This window comes from Ursus americanus, chromosome 1, assembly GCF_024610735.1.
Source record: "Ursus americanus isolate L20-20 chromosome 1, mUrsAme1.1.p, whole genome shotgun sequence".
NCBI classification, from domain to species: domain Eukaryota; kingdom Metazoa; phylum Chordata; class Mammalia; order Carnivora; family Ursidae; genus Ursus; species Ursus americanus.
The window spans coordinates 32,695,053-32,711,772 of NC_142127.1; the positions used below are offsets into that span (position 1 = coordinate 32,695,053).

The window sequence follows — 16,720 nt, forward strand, 5'->3', positions numbered from 1 at the left end:
GATGTATTTCATCTGAGAAAGTTCATTTTAGTAAAAGAAGAAATCTTTAAAAAGTAATTTTTGAATGCTGTAGCTCTCTGCCCATATAAACCAGTTTTACTATTTTGACTAACTTGACTGTTTAAGTTAATAACAAAAAAGTTATCCTTGTTGTCTGCTGACAACTATTGTATTGACTGGTTTGATCCTAATTATGTAAAAAGAGGTGGCCTGTTCTCTGCCCTATAGACACAGTTTGAGTAAGTAACTTAGTAACAGAATATTAACAATATTTAAAGATATGAGGAACTAATAAAACAAATTTTATTACATAATTTGCTATAATGTTTTCATTCATATAGTCATTCAAAGATGAATTTTATATAATTAAAAAGAAAACAACATGCAACATTGTCATGGAACACGAAGGCAGAAATATAAAAGAAATAAGGGGTACGTTCCCATTTATTTCAAACGTTTATATGAAGTTTGCTCCAATGACGTGGGAGTCCAAGATAATGCATACCCTTACGTAGGAAATGGCTAACTGTCCACAGGAGACATTAAGGATCAACAAAATTTGAATTTTCAAACCAGCTGCACTTAAATATCAAGTTTTTGGATCTACTCTTTAGGCTTAGAGCTAGATAGTATGACAAACTGCACACCAAGGCAATTCCTTTGCAGTATGTTTTGTTCCCTATGATGACTGATTTCTTAAATTAACCTTGTGTCCTGATAAACTGTGAACCAATTCAAAGAAAGCTGCACTAACATGGAAGAAATGAAGGGTGACAAGAGTATTTTGGAAACGGTTTAAAATTTAAAGGGAAAGTCTATTTTAAGAATTTATGCATTTAGTTTTGCAGCTAGGTTAGCAGTAAGAGTAATAAATCTGATCCCTACTTATTGAAAAGTGTTTTTCTCTTTAAAGACAGGTTGTCTTCTCTAGAGAAGAGGTAGTATAAATATTAATATATAGGGCAGTTTCTACAGTGGCATTACATCATTTTTATTTTTTTAGCAAATACCAAAATAAAATTGTATAACTAAAAAAATACACTAGCATGCAAATTAAGGTTGCCTACAAACATTCTTGACTGACATCCTGGGTCTCAACAACATTTTATGATATGTTCGTTCAGGGTTTAAATTCACAAACTATCTTTTGGCATAATTTCCTTCTCTCCCTCCCTTTCACTGCCCTAGTTTCCTATTATGAATTTTAAGGCCCCCACACAAAAGACAAGTTCAAGTATGCAGGTATGAAAAGAGGTTAACATTCCAAAAATACATTTTGCAAACAACAACAATAATTAAAGTAATTAACAAATTATTCAAAGGGAACAAATAAATTTTCTTAGAATTTGTTTTACATTTAAAAAATTCATTTCATTAAGGACTAAGTGCAATGACATATCGTCACATAATTAAGACTCTCTTATTAGGAAAGATGATCAGTCCAAATTGTTAATTTCAATTTACTTTCCAATAGAACTGTATAAAGATAAGAGAGAATCATCAGTTATTTATAAATATTTCCAAGTGTTGCTTTAAATGTTGGAGTAAACAAGATAACATTGTTCATTATAATACTGAGTCACATTATAGCCTTGAGAATTAACATCAAGATTGACAAATTGCATTCTTTTTTTCCCGGAACTACATTTTCACATTGTCACATGAGTCTACAGTGTTACATGTTTGCAGACTGAAATTTTACAGAATATGTAATTTACATATTCTGATATTACATATACTGAAGTTACAGAATATGTGATTTATACAAAGTAGACAGCCTCAAAACATTGTAAGACTTGTTTCTCCTGCTTATCATTTGCTATTTTGAAATGAAATCAGTTAAAAACAAAGTATTTGTGGAATACATGTTTTTCAAAGTTGCTTGATATGCTTGGCAAAAATAAAACTTTCATTTAGTATATATCTGTATTTTAGTATCATTTACACAGTAAACTCTAACACTTAAAAAAAGGAAAATGTATATCTCTTATTTATTTGGAGAAGATAAACTTATTACAAAAGGAATGGAAAAGAATATGCCAAATCAAAGTAATATTTTAAATATATCCATCAAGAAAATATACATTATACCCTTTCCAAGATTGTTAGCTTTTGAATAAGAATGCAAAGCGAAACAGGTACAGACACTTGATGGTAAATGACAGATTGGTTTTGTGCAGATACTGAATGGACCTCTCTATCAGCATGACATGGAAGACTTAGAAACAAGGCTTTGAGAAGCTTTTAAAAACAAGTGATTTTTAAAAATCGAAAGAATATGGTAATCTTGCTGACTAGGAAATATATGTAAATGCTGTTGCAGCTACCTGCCATAAAATGTAAATATCTTAAAGTAGTTAAATGACCAGATTGCTAATGCTACTACAGAAAAAGCTGAACAGCCGTCTAGTCTAAATTTATCACCTTGGTGCACTCTTTGCAATTAAATACTTTAATGCGCACAAACAAGAAACCAGTAAAGCATATAGAAAAATGTTTTGGCTAATGTTTTCTTTCTCATGCAAATATGTGCTGTACATGTAATAAATATATTTTCGTTTGCTGGAAAATGCTCTTCTGTGCTCTAACAAAGTATTCAGTAATGGCAGGTTAAATGTTTATTAAAGTGTCTAATGGATACAGCTCTTTTAAATGTCTTAACTGAAAGTTTTGTAAGCTTCAATAGATGACAAAAGAACCTCACAAGCCAATATCACATGGTAACTTTTAGAATTTACTGAGCCCATATTTTCAATTGTATCAAATATGTGAGATAACTTACATAATTATAGGCATCCTCATCATAGCTAAACAGGTTCATAATGGAGTATGCACAGTGAACAGGAGGGGAGGGAATATGGGAGGTCATGATGGGGTTCAAGATATGTATAACTAATCAAGAATATGGAATTTATTTTCATGGTCAGGAAAATTATTTAATGGGTGCATGCTTTGAAAGCCTAAATATTGAAAGGTGTGGGAGGAAAATAAGGTAATAAAAATAAATTATCATTGTTTTCCAAATATAGGCTTCAGGACATGTACCAGTAGAAAGGGATTTTTATGCCTCGTCCTACTGGGGCCTTAGAAAAATGCATGCATTGTGGACTTTTAGAAACAAGAGCCTTCTCTGAAAGATATTTGTGTATTGTATAAAAGGGTCAATTTCAATAATTCCTTGGATCATAGTGAATCTAAGGCTTCCTTGATAATATAAGACAGAAGGTCACCAACTCTGTAATGATAGCTACTGGAAAAACTGTCAAGACTTAACAGGTGAAGAGGAGTGTTCATTAGAAATAAGGCAGCTCAATCTCCAAATTCTTTATAATTCTTGACAATAAAAATGCTGTAATTTTAGTGAACAAATATACTCTGAATCTATGAGTTTACTTTTTATTGCAAGCTTTTAAATTCATCATTTGTTTTCACATTTTTCATTTAGTCATTTTGTATAAATGCAGCTTTCAATATCAAAATTGAGTATTTCCATGTAAAACAAAAGTCCTTAGCATGACTATAAAGAATTTGGGGAAGGGCTAGAACATTCACATATTCAAAGACAGAGACTGAATGAAGCAATGGAAAGATATGCAATTGTGCTGGCAGGAAATACCGGCCCATGTTTGTGGGAAGTTGGAGAGATGGAGTCCCATCTGGAGATGTTTAGCTTCGCACTCAGGAAGATCTGTGCCCGTCCTTACTGTCTGATTTCAGATTCCTGGATGTATGTAGTTGTGCTCAGAGCGAGGAAAGGGGAAACAACACCCCTTTCTCCATTTCCCGTGACCAGCTATGATTGGGCTTCTCTAGATTATTCTCTCTCACTGCTAAAGAAATTTTGAGTTTTTTTTGCCAACTTCAAACAAGCTAACAGTGGTGACTAAATAAAAAGCAAAACACTTTGAATACAACAGCTGTGCCAGGAACGAACAAAAATATTAAAATCTGAGGAGAGTGTATAAGTTCTTCATTAATTTGAGGAGGTTTTTTTTTTTTTGGCACTATCAATACATTTGGTAAGTTTGAAAAGCCATTCTGTCAACATTAACGTATGTTAAAATGTTTATACATTCCAACTTTAAGTGTAAATTTAGCTTCCAGCAAATAAATACCATACCTGGTTTTGGCTTCTTTTGGTATTTTGATTTTCTTATTAATTAGGTTTTTGGTTTTTTTGCCGGTTTTTTTTTTTTTTTCAGATTTTTAAATTGGCTGCAACATGCTCAAGTAGACTTTCTAGTCGATTCGCCCAAATTCCAACAGGAATTGGTTTATAAATTGGTTCCAACTGGAACTGGTCATTTGGAATTTCCAGCATGGGAAATTATTTTATACGTGCCTTGATAAGTACCCTAAATTACAAATCGATGTGTCTAAATCTAATGAAGAAAACAAAAGGTACTGTTATGTAAATGCTGAGCTTAAAAATACCTATATGACTGGGCATCTAATAACCATCTAGACTTAAGGGCATAATGTACTTTTTTTTTTTTTTTTGGCCCCTTACTTAGCATCAAATGACAACAGCCCATAAGCACAGTAAATACTGTACTGTACTTGCCAAGTTAAGATGATTGGTTTATCCTAGCAGTGCTATGGCAAACTGTCAACAGATGAATTTTTTTGTTTGCTTCTGCAGACTCAAAGCCTATGTCGGGAGTCATGGCTATATCCCCCAGGCGATCCTCGGTTCCTATGGGGTTTGTAAGTGTCCTGGTATGAGTCAGGGTAATCTTCTTCCACAAGAGGGTAATGATCTCGGCTGTGCTGGGAACTGGAAGACAAGCGGTTCCTACTCTTCCGAGCCCTTTCATTGTGATAATTTTCATCAGAGGTCATTAGACTTCGTCTTTCAATTGGAGAGTTCTCTGTGGAGTGATTGCTGTGCCTCATACGCTGACTCTAAAAATATCAGATAGTTCATTGATTACATCATGTCAGCTTCATTCATCTAGAATATGTAAATGTATGTACAAGAGTAGGGTCTGTACAATGAAATGCTAAATATCTGACTTAATAAAGCATTTTGATGCACAAATGGTCTACTTGAAAGATCTGGTCTATTTTATTCGGGGCACAACATGCAAAGATACTAAAATGCAAATAGTTTATGAATTTAATTACATAATGCTTCATAATTATGCTTCCTATTAAATATAGAGAATTGAAAGTTAGCGGCTGAATGGCACTTAATATATCTAGGAAGACCTAATAACTTCACTTCTACTGCAAAAATGAAGATCATTTTACTACTGGGAAATAAGTTAAAGTTCAGAATAGCATCTGCTATTTTATTTCTCTTTTGAACTGATAAAATCTTTCTCTTCCTGAGTCACACACTTCACCTTTATTTAGCTGAGTGTTCCTTATACCTTTTAAAAATATTTTTGTGAAATTAGGATTTGTGCTGCCCACAAAATAATGTTTGTTTCTTCATCATACATAAATGTTAATGCTCTCAGCAATATTCTTTCCAAAGGAGTATACAACAATTCTAGAGCTGGCTGACTGGTATTTATAACCCTTGCTTCTGCAGCTGAAATGTCCTGCAAAAATTATCTTCAGATATAAACTAAATTCCTTTAATACCATTAATTGAAATTAATACCATCAAATATTTATTTGAAGGCTCAGAAACTGTTATTCAACATTTTTCTTCAAATCATGGGCAAACATGGATCATAGCTATGTCTCTCTACTTCAGTAGGTCACCTCAGTTAAGAAACAGGATCCTGATGAAACCAAGGACCCAGATACATTTCCTCTAAGGGACACTCACCTTTCCACAACAGGAAAATCATTCAACGGCTACAGCCTGTGCCTTTAACCCCAGCCAGTCTAACAATTAAATACCCTTGGTCACTAAGAGAAATAGACTCCAGAATAAAGGGCATCACATTAACTTAAGTGAAACTGGGAGAACCACTCTGAGTGGATGTCTTAGAGGTGATGAGGCTGGAGTGTTATATTCATAAAGTGCATTTTGCTTCTACCTACATTATAGAAGCATATTGCATCATGCAACCATTTCTCATCCCACCATGTACAATTCAGAACCAATCCAAACTAGTCAGTGGAGATGCTACACTTGGATTAGCACACAGGCAGTGAAACCAGGCAAGAGATGGTCCTGTGCATAAAGATACACTGCACATTACACGAGCACATTACCCATGTTCATTTCCAGCCTCAAAAGCTATTCATTTAGAGGGCAGTTTTTTGTTTACAAAGATGAAATTTTGCAGCAAAGTAATACAGTTAGAATAGAATATCAGAGAGTACCCTTTCTCTCAGAGTTAACTCTATGTGACCTACAATTACGATTAGCATTATAACCCATGAATATAAAACTAGTCATGATACAAGAGGGCTCAACTGACTATATGTTCCTTAGCCAGCCATGGGTTAGGCTACATTCCAGCAGGCTCTTGATAAATGGTAAGTAATAACTGATGCAGGAAGGCAAAATTCCCTTTGTGTCATCATGTCTCTGGCTCCTCACACCTAGCCCTGAGTGCAGCACTAGAAGAGCAGAAGAGAAAACTTCTTTCTTCTGCACTTGTCCCCAGCTTCCCTAAAGGACACCTGCCATAGCCACTGACCAAGATGGGTGCCCACACACCCCCAAGAAAACTCAGGGATCTGTCACTGTTTCCAAACAGAGTGGCTCTACTCGTGTCCACGTTCTGTACTGAGCAAACTAGGGGACAGGCCTGGCAGCCCGTGGGGCAGGATTAGTCAAGGGCAGTCAAAAGGTCCATCTGTCCCAAAACATCTTACTTAGATTGTCATGGTGCCTTACACTGCCACCAATGTATGCCACCAATGTATAATCTTTAAGAAGTGACCTGAAGAAGTAATGGACAGTTGCACCTAGTAGGGAGTAAGTGTCCTGGCAAAGTTGAGACATAGGAGGGGTTAATTTGTTTAAGTAAAAGTCATTATACATTAACAGAGAACAAAGTTCTATGGAAAGAGCCTCTGTGGGTAACTTTGCCTAGGGTAATATTTTAGATTTTTTTTTTAATGCCCACCCATGTTTCCCTCTTCCTCCCAATCAAGTTCTCTGTAAAATCTTCAACGTAAGGCTATAAAAACACAGGTGGAAAGTGAAAATACCTGTAACCCAGAAATTGCTGTGGGATATGGTGAGAGCGCAGTTGAGCCCAAATTCCTTCCGAGCAGAGGGGTCATGGGGGTGCTACTGGTTGTATGGGTAGCACGCCAGTAGGCTTCAAGGTACTCTCCCAGATGTTCACACGCATCCTCCAGCTGATTTTCATCCAGTATAACATCAAACATTTCCTGCAGATGATAAGAAAAAAAATCCATTTTACTTATATTTCAGGTTTTAGGCAACAAAACCTAAAATTCCACATAATGTAGATAATAGCATTTCTAACAACTAGTAGCAAATATCACATTTGAGGGGCTGTACTGGCAGTTTCTAAAATTGAAGTCAAGTGAGGTGCTGCACAGTTAACCAAGTGAAAATCTGGATATTGACATGAAAATGGGAGTGCTCATTAAATATTTAGATCTTTCATTATTCAGAAGAAAAAGATGAGGTGAGTGTACAAGTGTTATACGTAGACTATAACAAAAACATATTCATATTTACCCATATATTCCTATGGTGCTCAGTTACACTTAACTTCAGAATACAAGAGAAGCAAGTTAATGGCATTGAAAGAGGAATTCTAAAAACGTTTTGGGCAATGACCATATCATTGGAATAAACATTTCATCTTCCAAAGTAACTACGTTGAAGGGAATAACATTTACTAGGATAACTTTCAGAATGCCTGTGAAAATGTTATGTTTCATGATAAAACAACATGGAAAGAAGGTTTAGGATTAATACTAGAAAACCACATTAAGGTGATTCCTGCTACCAAAAGATCACTGGGTGAACCCGTTACAAAAGAACAAGGACCAGGAGTATTTAATTGTTGGAAGGAAGGGGTGTCACACAAGAAGTGTATGGTATCCGTGTTTCGTTGGTAAGGACTTTGTCCAACATCGGGCCTATAATCAGGAAGTGCTTTTCCACCTCCAAAGGAGCAAAGTGACACTTCAGTGTCCCTGCAGTGTGGCTGGGAACACAGACAGGATTTACCCAGGACACAGATTCCCTGGACAGTCAGAAAACGGCGACCCCTCCTAAAGAGAAAAGCCATTCCATTGCTAAGTGAAAGCACACTCCAATTCCAACAGCTGGATTCCCACCTTCCTTCTCACGCCATCTCTGCCACTACCGACCCGCTTTTACAAGCTCATTTTGCCGAAATAAGAATCTTCCACTAAGGAATCAAATACAAGGTTACTGCCGTCCGGTCCGCGCTGATACTGGGGCTGGATTGCGGGTTCATGACAACTGGACAACAATGAGTTGGTGATAGGTCAGCTGACTCACTCTCATCAGTGTGAGGCTTCCCGCAAGCAGAAGTCACCATGGAAACAATCTCTTTCCCAACATTTACTATTTGAATGTTTTCATCACATTGATCTCTACTGAACATTTTGACCTTAATTCGCAAAGCAGTTTCAAAGTCAGTGAGAAATGTTTAACAGTGAGAAATGTTTAGCAACCAGGAAAAGAATAAGGTGACTTCAGTCCAAACCGACTGGTATTTAAGAAAACTCAGCCAATTCAACTCATGTAGAAACCTTTCCCAGGAGCCTGGGTGGCTCAGTTGGTTGAGCAACCCTACTCCTGATTTCAGCTCAGGTTGTAATCTCAGAGTCGTGAGACTGAGCCCTGCGTGGGACTCCGCACTGGGCGTGGAGACTGCATTAAGATTCTCTCTCTCCCTCTGCCCCTCCCTCCTTCAAAAAAAAAAAAAAAAAAAAGAGAAAGAAACCTTTCCTCTTATGAGATTTCAGATGGTATTTTGCACATTTTATTTATCCATAAAATATTTACTCAGTACCTATTTTGTGGTAGGCATTGTAAATATAGAGTGGCAAAAAACACAGACATCATCCCTATGCCCTCTTCTAGTGGGAGACACAAGTATTAAAATCCTTAATACTCCGGGGCGCCTGGGTGGCACAGCGGTTAAAGCGTCTGCCTTCGGCTCAGGGCGTGATCCCGGCATTACGGGATCGAGCCCCACGTCAGGCTCCTCCACTATGAGCCTGCTTCTTCCTCTCCCACTCCCCCTGCTTGTGTTCCCTCTCTCGCTGGCTGTCTCTATCTCTGTCAAATAAATAAAAATAAAACCTTTAAAAAAAAAATAAAAAATAAAATCCTTAATACTCCAAGTCACACTGGGACTTGAATTCAGAACCATAAAGAGATTGAACCAGTTAATGTTCAGAGCTACAGCTTCAAGTTTAGAATTTAGAAGGAGGCCCAGAGACACAGGTAAACGTTGAACTTCTGAGGAAGGAGAAATGATAAGTAAGTAAAAGAATTCTATCTGTAGAAGGAAGAGAATAAAACAGATAAAGAGAAGAATCAACGGGAGAAAGAGACCATGTGGGCCATGAGAGAATGGGAAAACAGCTGGTTCCTACAGTGTCAGTCAACATATCCTTATAATAAATCCCCTGTTCCACGGAAGTAACTCAAGGGAATTTCTGCCTCTTGCCATCAAAAGCCCCTTGCCCCCATTAATGTAACCCACCAGTAGGTACAAATGTCGAATCTGAGAACTGTCCTTTAAGCTCGGATACGAACTTGCATTCTCTGACAGCACTGCAGCACTAACTTGAGTGGGACAAGAACAGTCCCACCTGAAACAGTGTGCACAGACTCGGACAGATGACCCAGGAAGGAAGATGAAACTGGGCAGCCCTGGAATGAAGGCCCACTCTGTCAGCCGCTCCACGCTAGAACTGTTCACAGATTCTAAACTGTGTGTGATTTGGAGTCTGCTGTTTACATAATTTCATTTATGTTACTGTTTACTTCTCTTACACAGGTCTCATTCTAGAACGTGGGTTCTCAACAACGTGTAGTCAAAAACTCATTTTTTTTGCTTTCATAAAGTCCCAGGTTAAAGAACCCTCTGAGGACCCCTGGACTGAGGGTCCAGACTATCGCAGTCAGGAAAACTAAGTCCGGAAAGGGAAAAACCAGGTAAGCAGCCCTCACTAAAGGGTATTATTTGAATAAGGTTTATACCCACTTCACTGTTTCACACGTTACACTGTCATGCTGCAGATACAATTAAACATACACTTTATTACACGTAATTTTAATAAAGTACTCCTCTTTGCCAATGGACGGAATTTGTATCTATCAGCACATGGCTGTTTGCTCAAGACTCAATCATTTCTAGGAAACCATGCTTTTGCACCTGCTAAAAAGACAGCTATACGATGGAAGATGATTTGAAACTGCTTTTATCCTTTCAAAAGCACAGAGGAAAGCAAATGTCAGCTTCTGAATGAATACTGACATATGCGTCTTATTTTCAACTAAGAAGAATTTCACAGCCTGTGTATCTGTGACAATTTTTCTTTTCAACTGTTTAGGAAATAACACAGCTGATTAGACCAGAGTGTTAGAATGTGAATATAAGGGCATACATTTTTTAAAGAAATTATACATGGAATTCAAAGAGAAGCAGCCCCATGAATTATGCAAACCAGCTTTGCCAATTTTTCAAAAATGTAAAGGTTCCAGTCTAATTGGTTCCTTACTGTGCAATGTCTGAGACCTCCAGCATGGGAAATGGGTTCAGAGAGCTGTCTCAGCAGCAGCAGAGGGTGTGGGTAATGGGACGGCCCCAGGCAGTGACGAGGGACCCATTCAATGATACCGTGCCCTTGGTGAATGCCGGAGACAGGGTAACACGAAGCTGTTCGCAAAGTTCTGCCACAGCAAACGCCTCTGACATACTGTGTTGGGATATTTTCTTTAGCTGAGACGGGCAGGAATAATGTGGTTGCTGAAGTAAATACATCATGAGCAGAGAAGTCAAAACAAACCCTTGGAAACCCAGGCACAGCAGGTCCCTTTTCTGGATAAGCTCGTTGGGGCAAATGAAATAGCATTATAAATATAAGAGCAGTGAAAACCAGGCCTCTAGCTCATCCAGTGGTTCGGAGAACTAGACGACAGGGACCAGGGAAAGCAAAGACTGATGCTGAGTTAAATGGAAAGGAAGAGGATCTACAATATCTTTTAAGAAAATTTTAAGTATGTAATGATCTGTGTGGTGGTCCATTCACAGAGCAGCACAAAGTTTCCTGGGGAAAGCACTTGAATCAGGGCAACCAGCTGTCCTGATCTGCCCTGGACTGTGTGTTTCTGGCTACTTGGGACTACCAGTGTCTGAATCTGGAAAATCTTGGGGGAAGTGGGACAGTTGGTCACCTTAGTTTTTACAAAGATAGAGCACTTTTCAGTTGCTACAACTGAGAATTGGAGCAGGTTCCATTTATTTCCTTTACATTCTTTTGGGAGGAGAGATGCTGAGATAGAGTGGACAGGTCTTTCTTTATGGCTATGAAATCCATCCTTTCTAGCATAGAGGGGAGGGTCTCATTAAACCGAACATAGAATTTGTAATACGTTTTATGTAGGATGTTGCTATTGAACATTTCCTAATAAAAAGCTTATAAAACTTAGAAATTAATTTTTCAATTTAATTTTAACTTTTCTTTAAAGTTGGTGCATTACAGAATACTAGCTAGGCATGAGATTAAGCACATATAAACCCTCCCATGGTATGTGCATGGCTTTACATTTATTTATTGTGCATAGAGAAAGCTCACGTGGGTCATCTTTCCTATTTCTAAGAGGAAAAAAGAAATAATAGGGGTGAATACACTTTTATTTCCCTGCTCCTAGAGTATAGAGATCCTGAACCTGCCACCATTAAAAAAAAAAATGGCTGGCAGATACTACTCAGTAAAATAAAATGGCTGAATGGCAAATATATAATGCTAATTATAAAACAACCAACAATGTTTCTCTCATACCGCAAGTGCATTCTTGATGTTATTAAAGCTTTTGAAGTCCTGAGTATTTAACTCACTGGTCAACTAGTGATGGGAAACTGGGTGCTAAATTAAAAGAATCTTGAAAGATTTAGGAGGTCTTACGGGGATAAAAGAAAGCCTCCCAATATTGTGGGCTCTAGCAGTTCGTCTCAGGCAGTTTCTGACTTTAAAAAGCTGAACGGGAAAAGACAATCAGAATTCTTGCCACTAATTTCGGGGGCAAAACATGAAAGCAAAGAATATCAGTGACTTTGATCCCTTGTAGTTCCACTCTTAACAATCTGTGACGTTCATTATGAACCCACGCACATTTCCTCACCACACCCCTCCGTCCTGTCCATTCCTATTCTTCAAAAATTACAACAACATCTACCAGTGTTATTGTCTGTACAAGAGGTACCCAGTGTTTTGTTAAGTTCAAATTAATCCAGTGCTTTAAATCATAGCACGGATGGGAGTGCTAAGTCGGTGGGGACCGAACTCGGTGTATCCAAGTTGGGTGGCTAAAATCCCCGCAACAAGAGTAGTCTCCTTTGTATGGAGAGAAACTAGATCCCATGCGGCCTTGTTTCATGAAGGAAACCTCTCAAATTGATTACTCTCTTTTTCAAAAGCACTATTATGAATTAATCTGTGGATGCCCAGAGGCTTTGTAATAATGAAAGCACCAGTGGGGAGAGTTACATTAAATAGATGGGTGAATCCACATGATTCTAAATAATTTACATAAAATGGCTAGACAGGAGCAGTGGAAAATTACTGCTGTGATAGCAATATGGTCGAGGATACTGGGAACTATCATTCACTTCAGAGTTGCTGTGTTTACTAGAATAAATCTGAGTCTATTCGGCAATGGAAAATAAAGGGTGACAGAAGAGAACTCCTATGGTTACTGTAATGTTAGAGGTTTGCAAGACTCTGTGAGGAGATGAGCTCCCCTCTTGCAGAGAGAGTGATCAATGTCATTTTACACGCTCAAAAAAATTACACAGCTCAAAGAGCCACCGGGCCATCTTATGGTAACACAAGCCAGCTTGTAACTAAGTAGGATTAAGGGATTATATTTCCTTTATATAGTCAATTGTCTGCCTGCCTGCTTTTCTCACCACGTATTTTGTAGCTCTTATTACCACAGTACTGGGGCGATTTGAACTTTGTTCTTCTTAACATGTACTATTTTCAATTTCTCTGAAAAGGAAAAGGGTGCTAATAGCAGGTAGAAACAAAATGGAATCTCACAATATAGTGAATAGATGGATATTCCAATTAAAAATTCAGGCTGGTCATATTAAAAAAAAAAAATGGGTCCTAGTCTCATTGGCTCCTTTTCTGTCTGCATCCCACCTTTTTTCTTGTGAATCCAGAGCAAGCAATGAAGCAAAGCCTTCCCTCTTCCAGAATAGAACTGTCTGCGGCAGATTCAACATGGCCACAAGTTCTTTGACACTCCCTGCACGGAGATGAAGGGTTTCTGTCCTCTCTGCTTGAATCTGGGCAGCTCCTGTGACTCCTCTGCCTAGCAGAATGCTGTAGAAGTGATGCTGTACCATTATCTCAGGCCAGTGTCTAAGCTTAAGAGATTGGAATACTTGGCTCTTCGAGCCGTGGGAGCTGCCATATAAGCAGCCTATAGCCCTGTTGGAGAGATGCCATGGCAAGGCCCTGAGACCGCGTGGAGAGAAAGAAGAGCTGGTTAAGCCCAGCCTTCCAGCCATCCCTGCTAAGGGACCATGTCAGCCACCAGAGGAATACCACTAAGAGGTCATCGTTTGAAGTCACTAAGTTTGAGGGAAGTTTATTGCACACAGATGACCAAAGCCTTGTCCTAGAACAGGGTGGCAACTTTGGTGGGCTGGATACATAGGGTCTGCCTCCTGCTTCTATAAACAAAATTTGACTGGAACACTCCCATTCATTTACATCTTGTGTGTAGCTGCTTTCCTGCTACCAAAGTGGAGCTGGGTAGTTTTGTGAAGAAGACCGTATGGCCCACAAAACCGAAAATATTTACTTTCTGGCCCTTACTGAAAAAGTTTGCTGACCCCTCTCTCTCTCTGAAACCCATGCTTCTCTTTCCAGAATATGTAATAACCAGTTTGTTGCCATTCACTATCTTATGCTGATTTTGGCCAAGGCTTATGTTCTTTGGAAAGCCAGTTCACCTCTCTTGGTCTCAGTTCTCTCATTTGAAAAATGAGGAGATTGAACTGGGTCAGTCCTTCCCCAGAAGTGTTCCATGAAACACTAAATCCACAGGATGATCTGTGGAAAAATGGGTCAATAGTGAAAATGTAAGGGAAACACTGTACACCACCCTGAGGGAGATATAAAATACTCATTAGCTTATTAAGGCTTCTGGAGTCTCTACTGCAGTCCAGTCTATCTTTGTTTACATAGCATTTTCTTAAACACTGCTGGTATCAGAGCTCCTTCCCCATAGCACCTGCTGACATCATATGGAGCCCACATTGGGAAGAACACGCTCCAGGAAATACTACATGGCGTGCTCTTCAAGGTTCCTTTTTGCTTCAACAATCCCTGGGTCTAGGATTCATTTTTCTGGCTACAGAGAGCTAGCTTTTTTTCAGTACTATTTTAGATTTCCCTTTCTAAAGACTGCTGCCTTTAATTTCTTAGCAATGTGTGACTCTGCCAGTATAATTTGCTGACTTTTCAGATTGGAGATGCAGTGGCCAATTAAGCAAGCGGTAAATTCTCCTAGAGGAACTAAAATGACACAGTGATCACCAGTCTTTCAGTGACAATTATAATTATGGTCTTAAAGTAAAGCAGGGACAAATGCAGGCACATTTTTAGATTACTACTCATTTTTATAATCCAAAGATCTTTTTCACATGTGCCAACATAGAGCGTAAAATTCCTTCTTAGCATTACAAATGCTATTCAAACAATATCAAATGAACATGTTTAATAATGTAAACAGTGTTTAGAAAATATTAAATACAAAGTAACCTTACTTATCCAGACGGCTTGTTTAATATTTCAGTTTATCTGATCAATTGCATAAAACAGGAATTTGCTGCTGAGATATAATAGAGCAAGGCTGTCTTTCCCAGTGCATGAGGCTGTTTGAGATTCCTGACATGCGGATAAATCCTAAGACACCTCACAGTATTATTTACATTTAAGTAGGCACGTGTATTTTCTTGGTTCCAGCTATTTCAGAAGTAACACGTTGTATTAGATACACAACTTAATTGTTAACCCTCTCAGCAGCTAAAATACATCAATTTTAGTAGGACACAAGTATTTTCTCTAAAAATCATCAGGAAAAAATGTTAATAAACTGTTCTTAGAAAAAGATCAAATTAAGAAGAAACTAGTGTAATTCACCTAAAATGTATCTCAAGAAATCACTTATTAAGACTTCCTGTAATGTTATACACACCAGAACGTGTGTCTGTATTAACCTAAACCAGTGGTTCTCAGCCAGGAGTGATTTTTTTTCCCCCCAAGGGACATTTGGCAATGTCTGGACACATTTTTGTTTGTCCCAGTTTGGAGGCTGTTACCGGCCAGGGATGCTGCTAAACTTTCTACAGTGCCTAGGACAGGTTCCCGCAACAAAGCCTTTACAACCTAAAATGTCAATAGTGCTGAGCTAGAGAAACCCTGATCTAAACCACTCTTTTAATTTATAAGAGATTTATAAAGTAATATCTATAGGGATATTTATGATCTACCGAATTGTTTGCTAAAAGTTGACTTAGCCAACTGTAATCTTTTTTTGAAAAATTGAAGTATAATTGACCTATCAGTTTCAGAGGCAGGACACACTGATATGACAATTATATACATTACAGAATGCTCACTGCAAACGTAGTTACCATCTGTCACCATATAAAGTTATTACAAATTATTGACTATACTCCTTAGGCTGTACTTTTCATCCCTATGGCTTGTTCATTTATAACTGGAAGTTTGTATCTCTTAGCCTCCTTCACCTATTTCATCTGTCCCCTCACCTACCTCCCCTCTGGCAACCACCAGTTTGTTCTCTGTGTTTGAGTCTGTTGCGGCTGTTTGTCCAAGGCCAACTGGAATCTTATTAGACTATGCAATCCTCAAAGGCAGAAATATGCCTTTGAATCCCCAGCACCTAGCAAGGTAACAGGCTTAATGCTTTTTTAAAAAAAGATGTTATTTATTTGAGAAAGAGAGACAGTGTTCGCATGCATGCTCAAGGGCAGGGGGGAGGGGCAGTGGCAGAGGGAGAAGCAGACTCCCCGCTGAGCAGGGAGCCCCATGCGGAACTCCATCCCAGGACCCAGGGATTCCTGAACCACCCAGGCACCCCAGGCCTAACATTTAAATGTTCGCTGAATGTATTTTAGTTTTTGTAGGTGAGCCACACAAAATTGAGATGACTAAATATTTTCAGTTTGTCTTATTTAACCATACAGTGACATGGATGCCATGTCCTTGGCCATGCCCAAGGATCGCTCCATAGAAGTATCTATCTTAATGACATTTTGAAACAATGAGGATAGCACTTAACTTGATATATTTTCTGCTTATTTTTATACCCTCCTCTTCCTTGGGCTCCACAGCCTTCATGCTTTCACAAACATCTCTACACTGATGACTTCCAAAATCGAGACAGAATCAGTCTTACAGTTGAGAAGGGTCTTAGATACCACAGGCTTCATTCAGTCTTCACCAGAGGCGAGTCCTCCCACAGCTCTGACATCTGTTCATAGAGCCCGCTCCTCCCCCACCCTGCCTCCAAACGAATACC

General features: G+C 38.4%; 1 protein-coding gene across 1 annotated transcript in view; it reads right to left on the minus strand.

The window, feature by feature from the left end:
• Nucleotides 1–279: 279 nt before the first annotated feature.
• CACNB4 (calcium voltage-gated channel auxiliary subunit beta 4) overlaps nucleotides 280–16,720 on the minus strand; it is a 235,831-nt gene continuing 219,390 nt past the window's right edge. Inside the window, exons 13-14 of the mRNA XM_045781924.2 lie at nucleotides 7,123–7,308; nucleotides 280–4,905 (exon numbers count right to left, since the gene is read on the minus strand). Of these exons, the coding sequence (XP_045637880.1) occupies nucleotides 4,645–4,905; nucleotides 7,123–7,308 (447 nt within the window). The 3' untranslated portion in view covers nucleotides 280–4,644. The remainder of the gene's footprint in view (nucleotides 4,906–7,122; nucleotides 7,309–16,720) is intronic.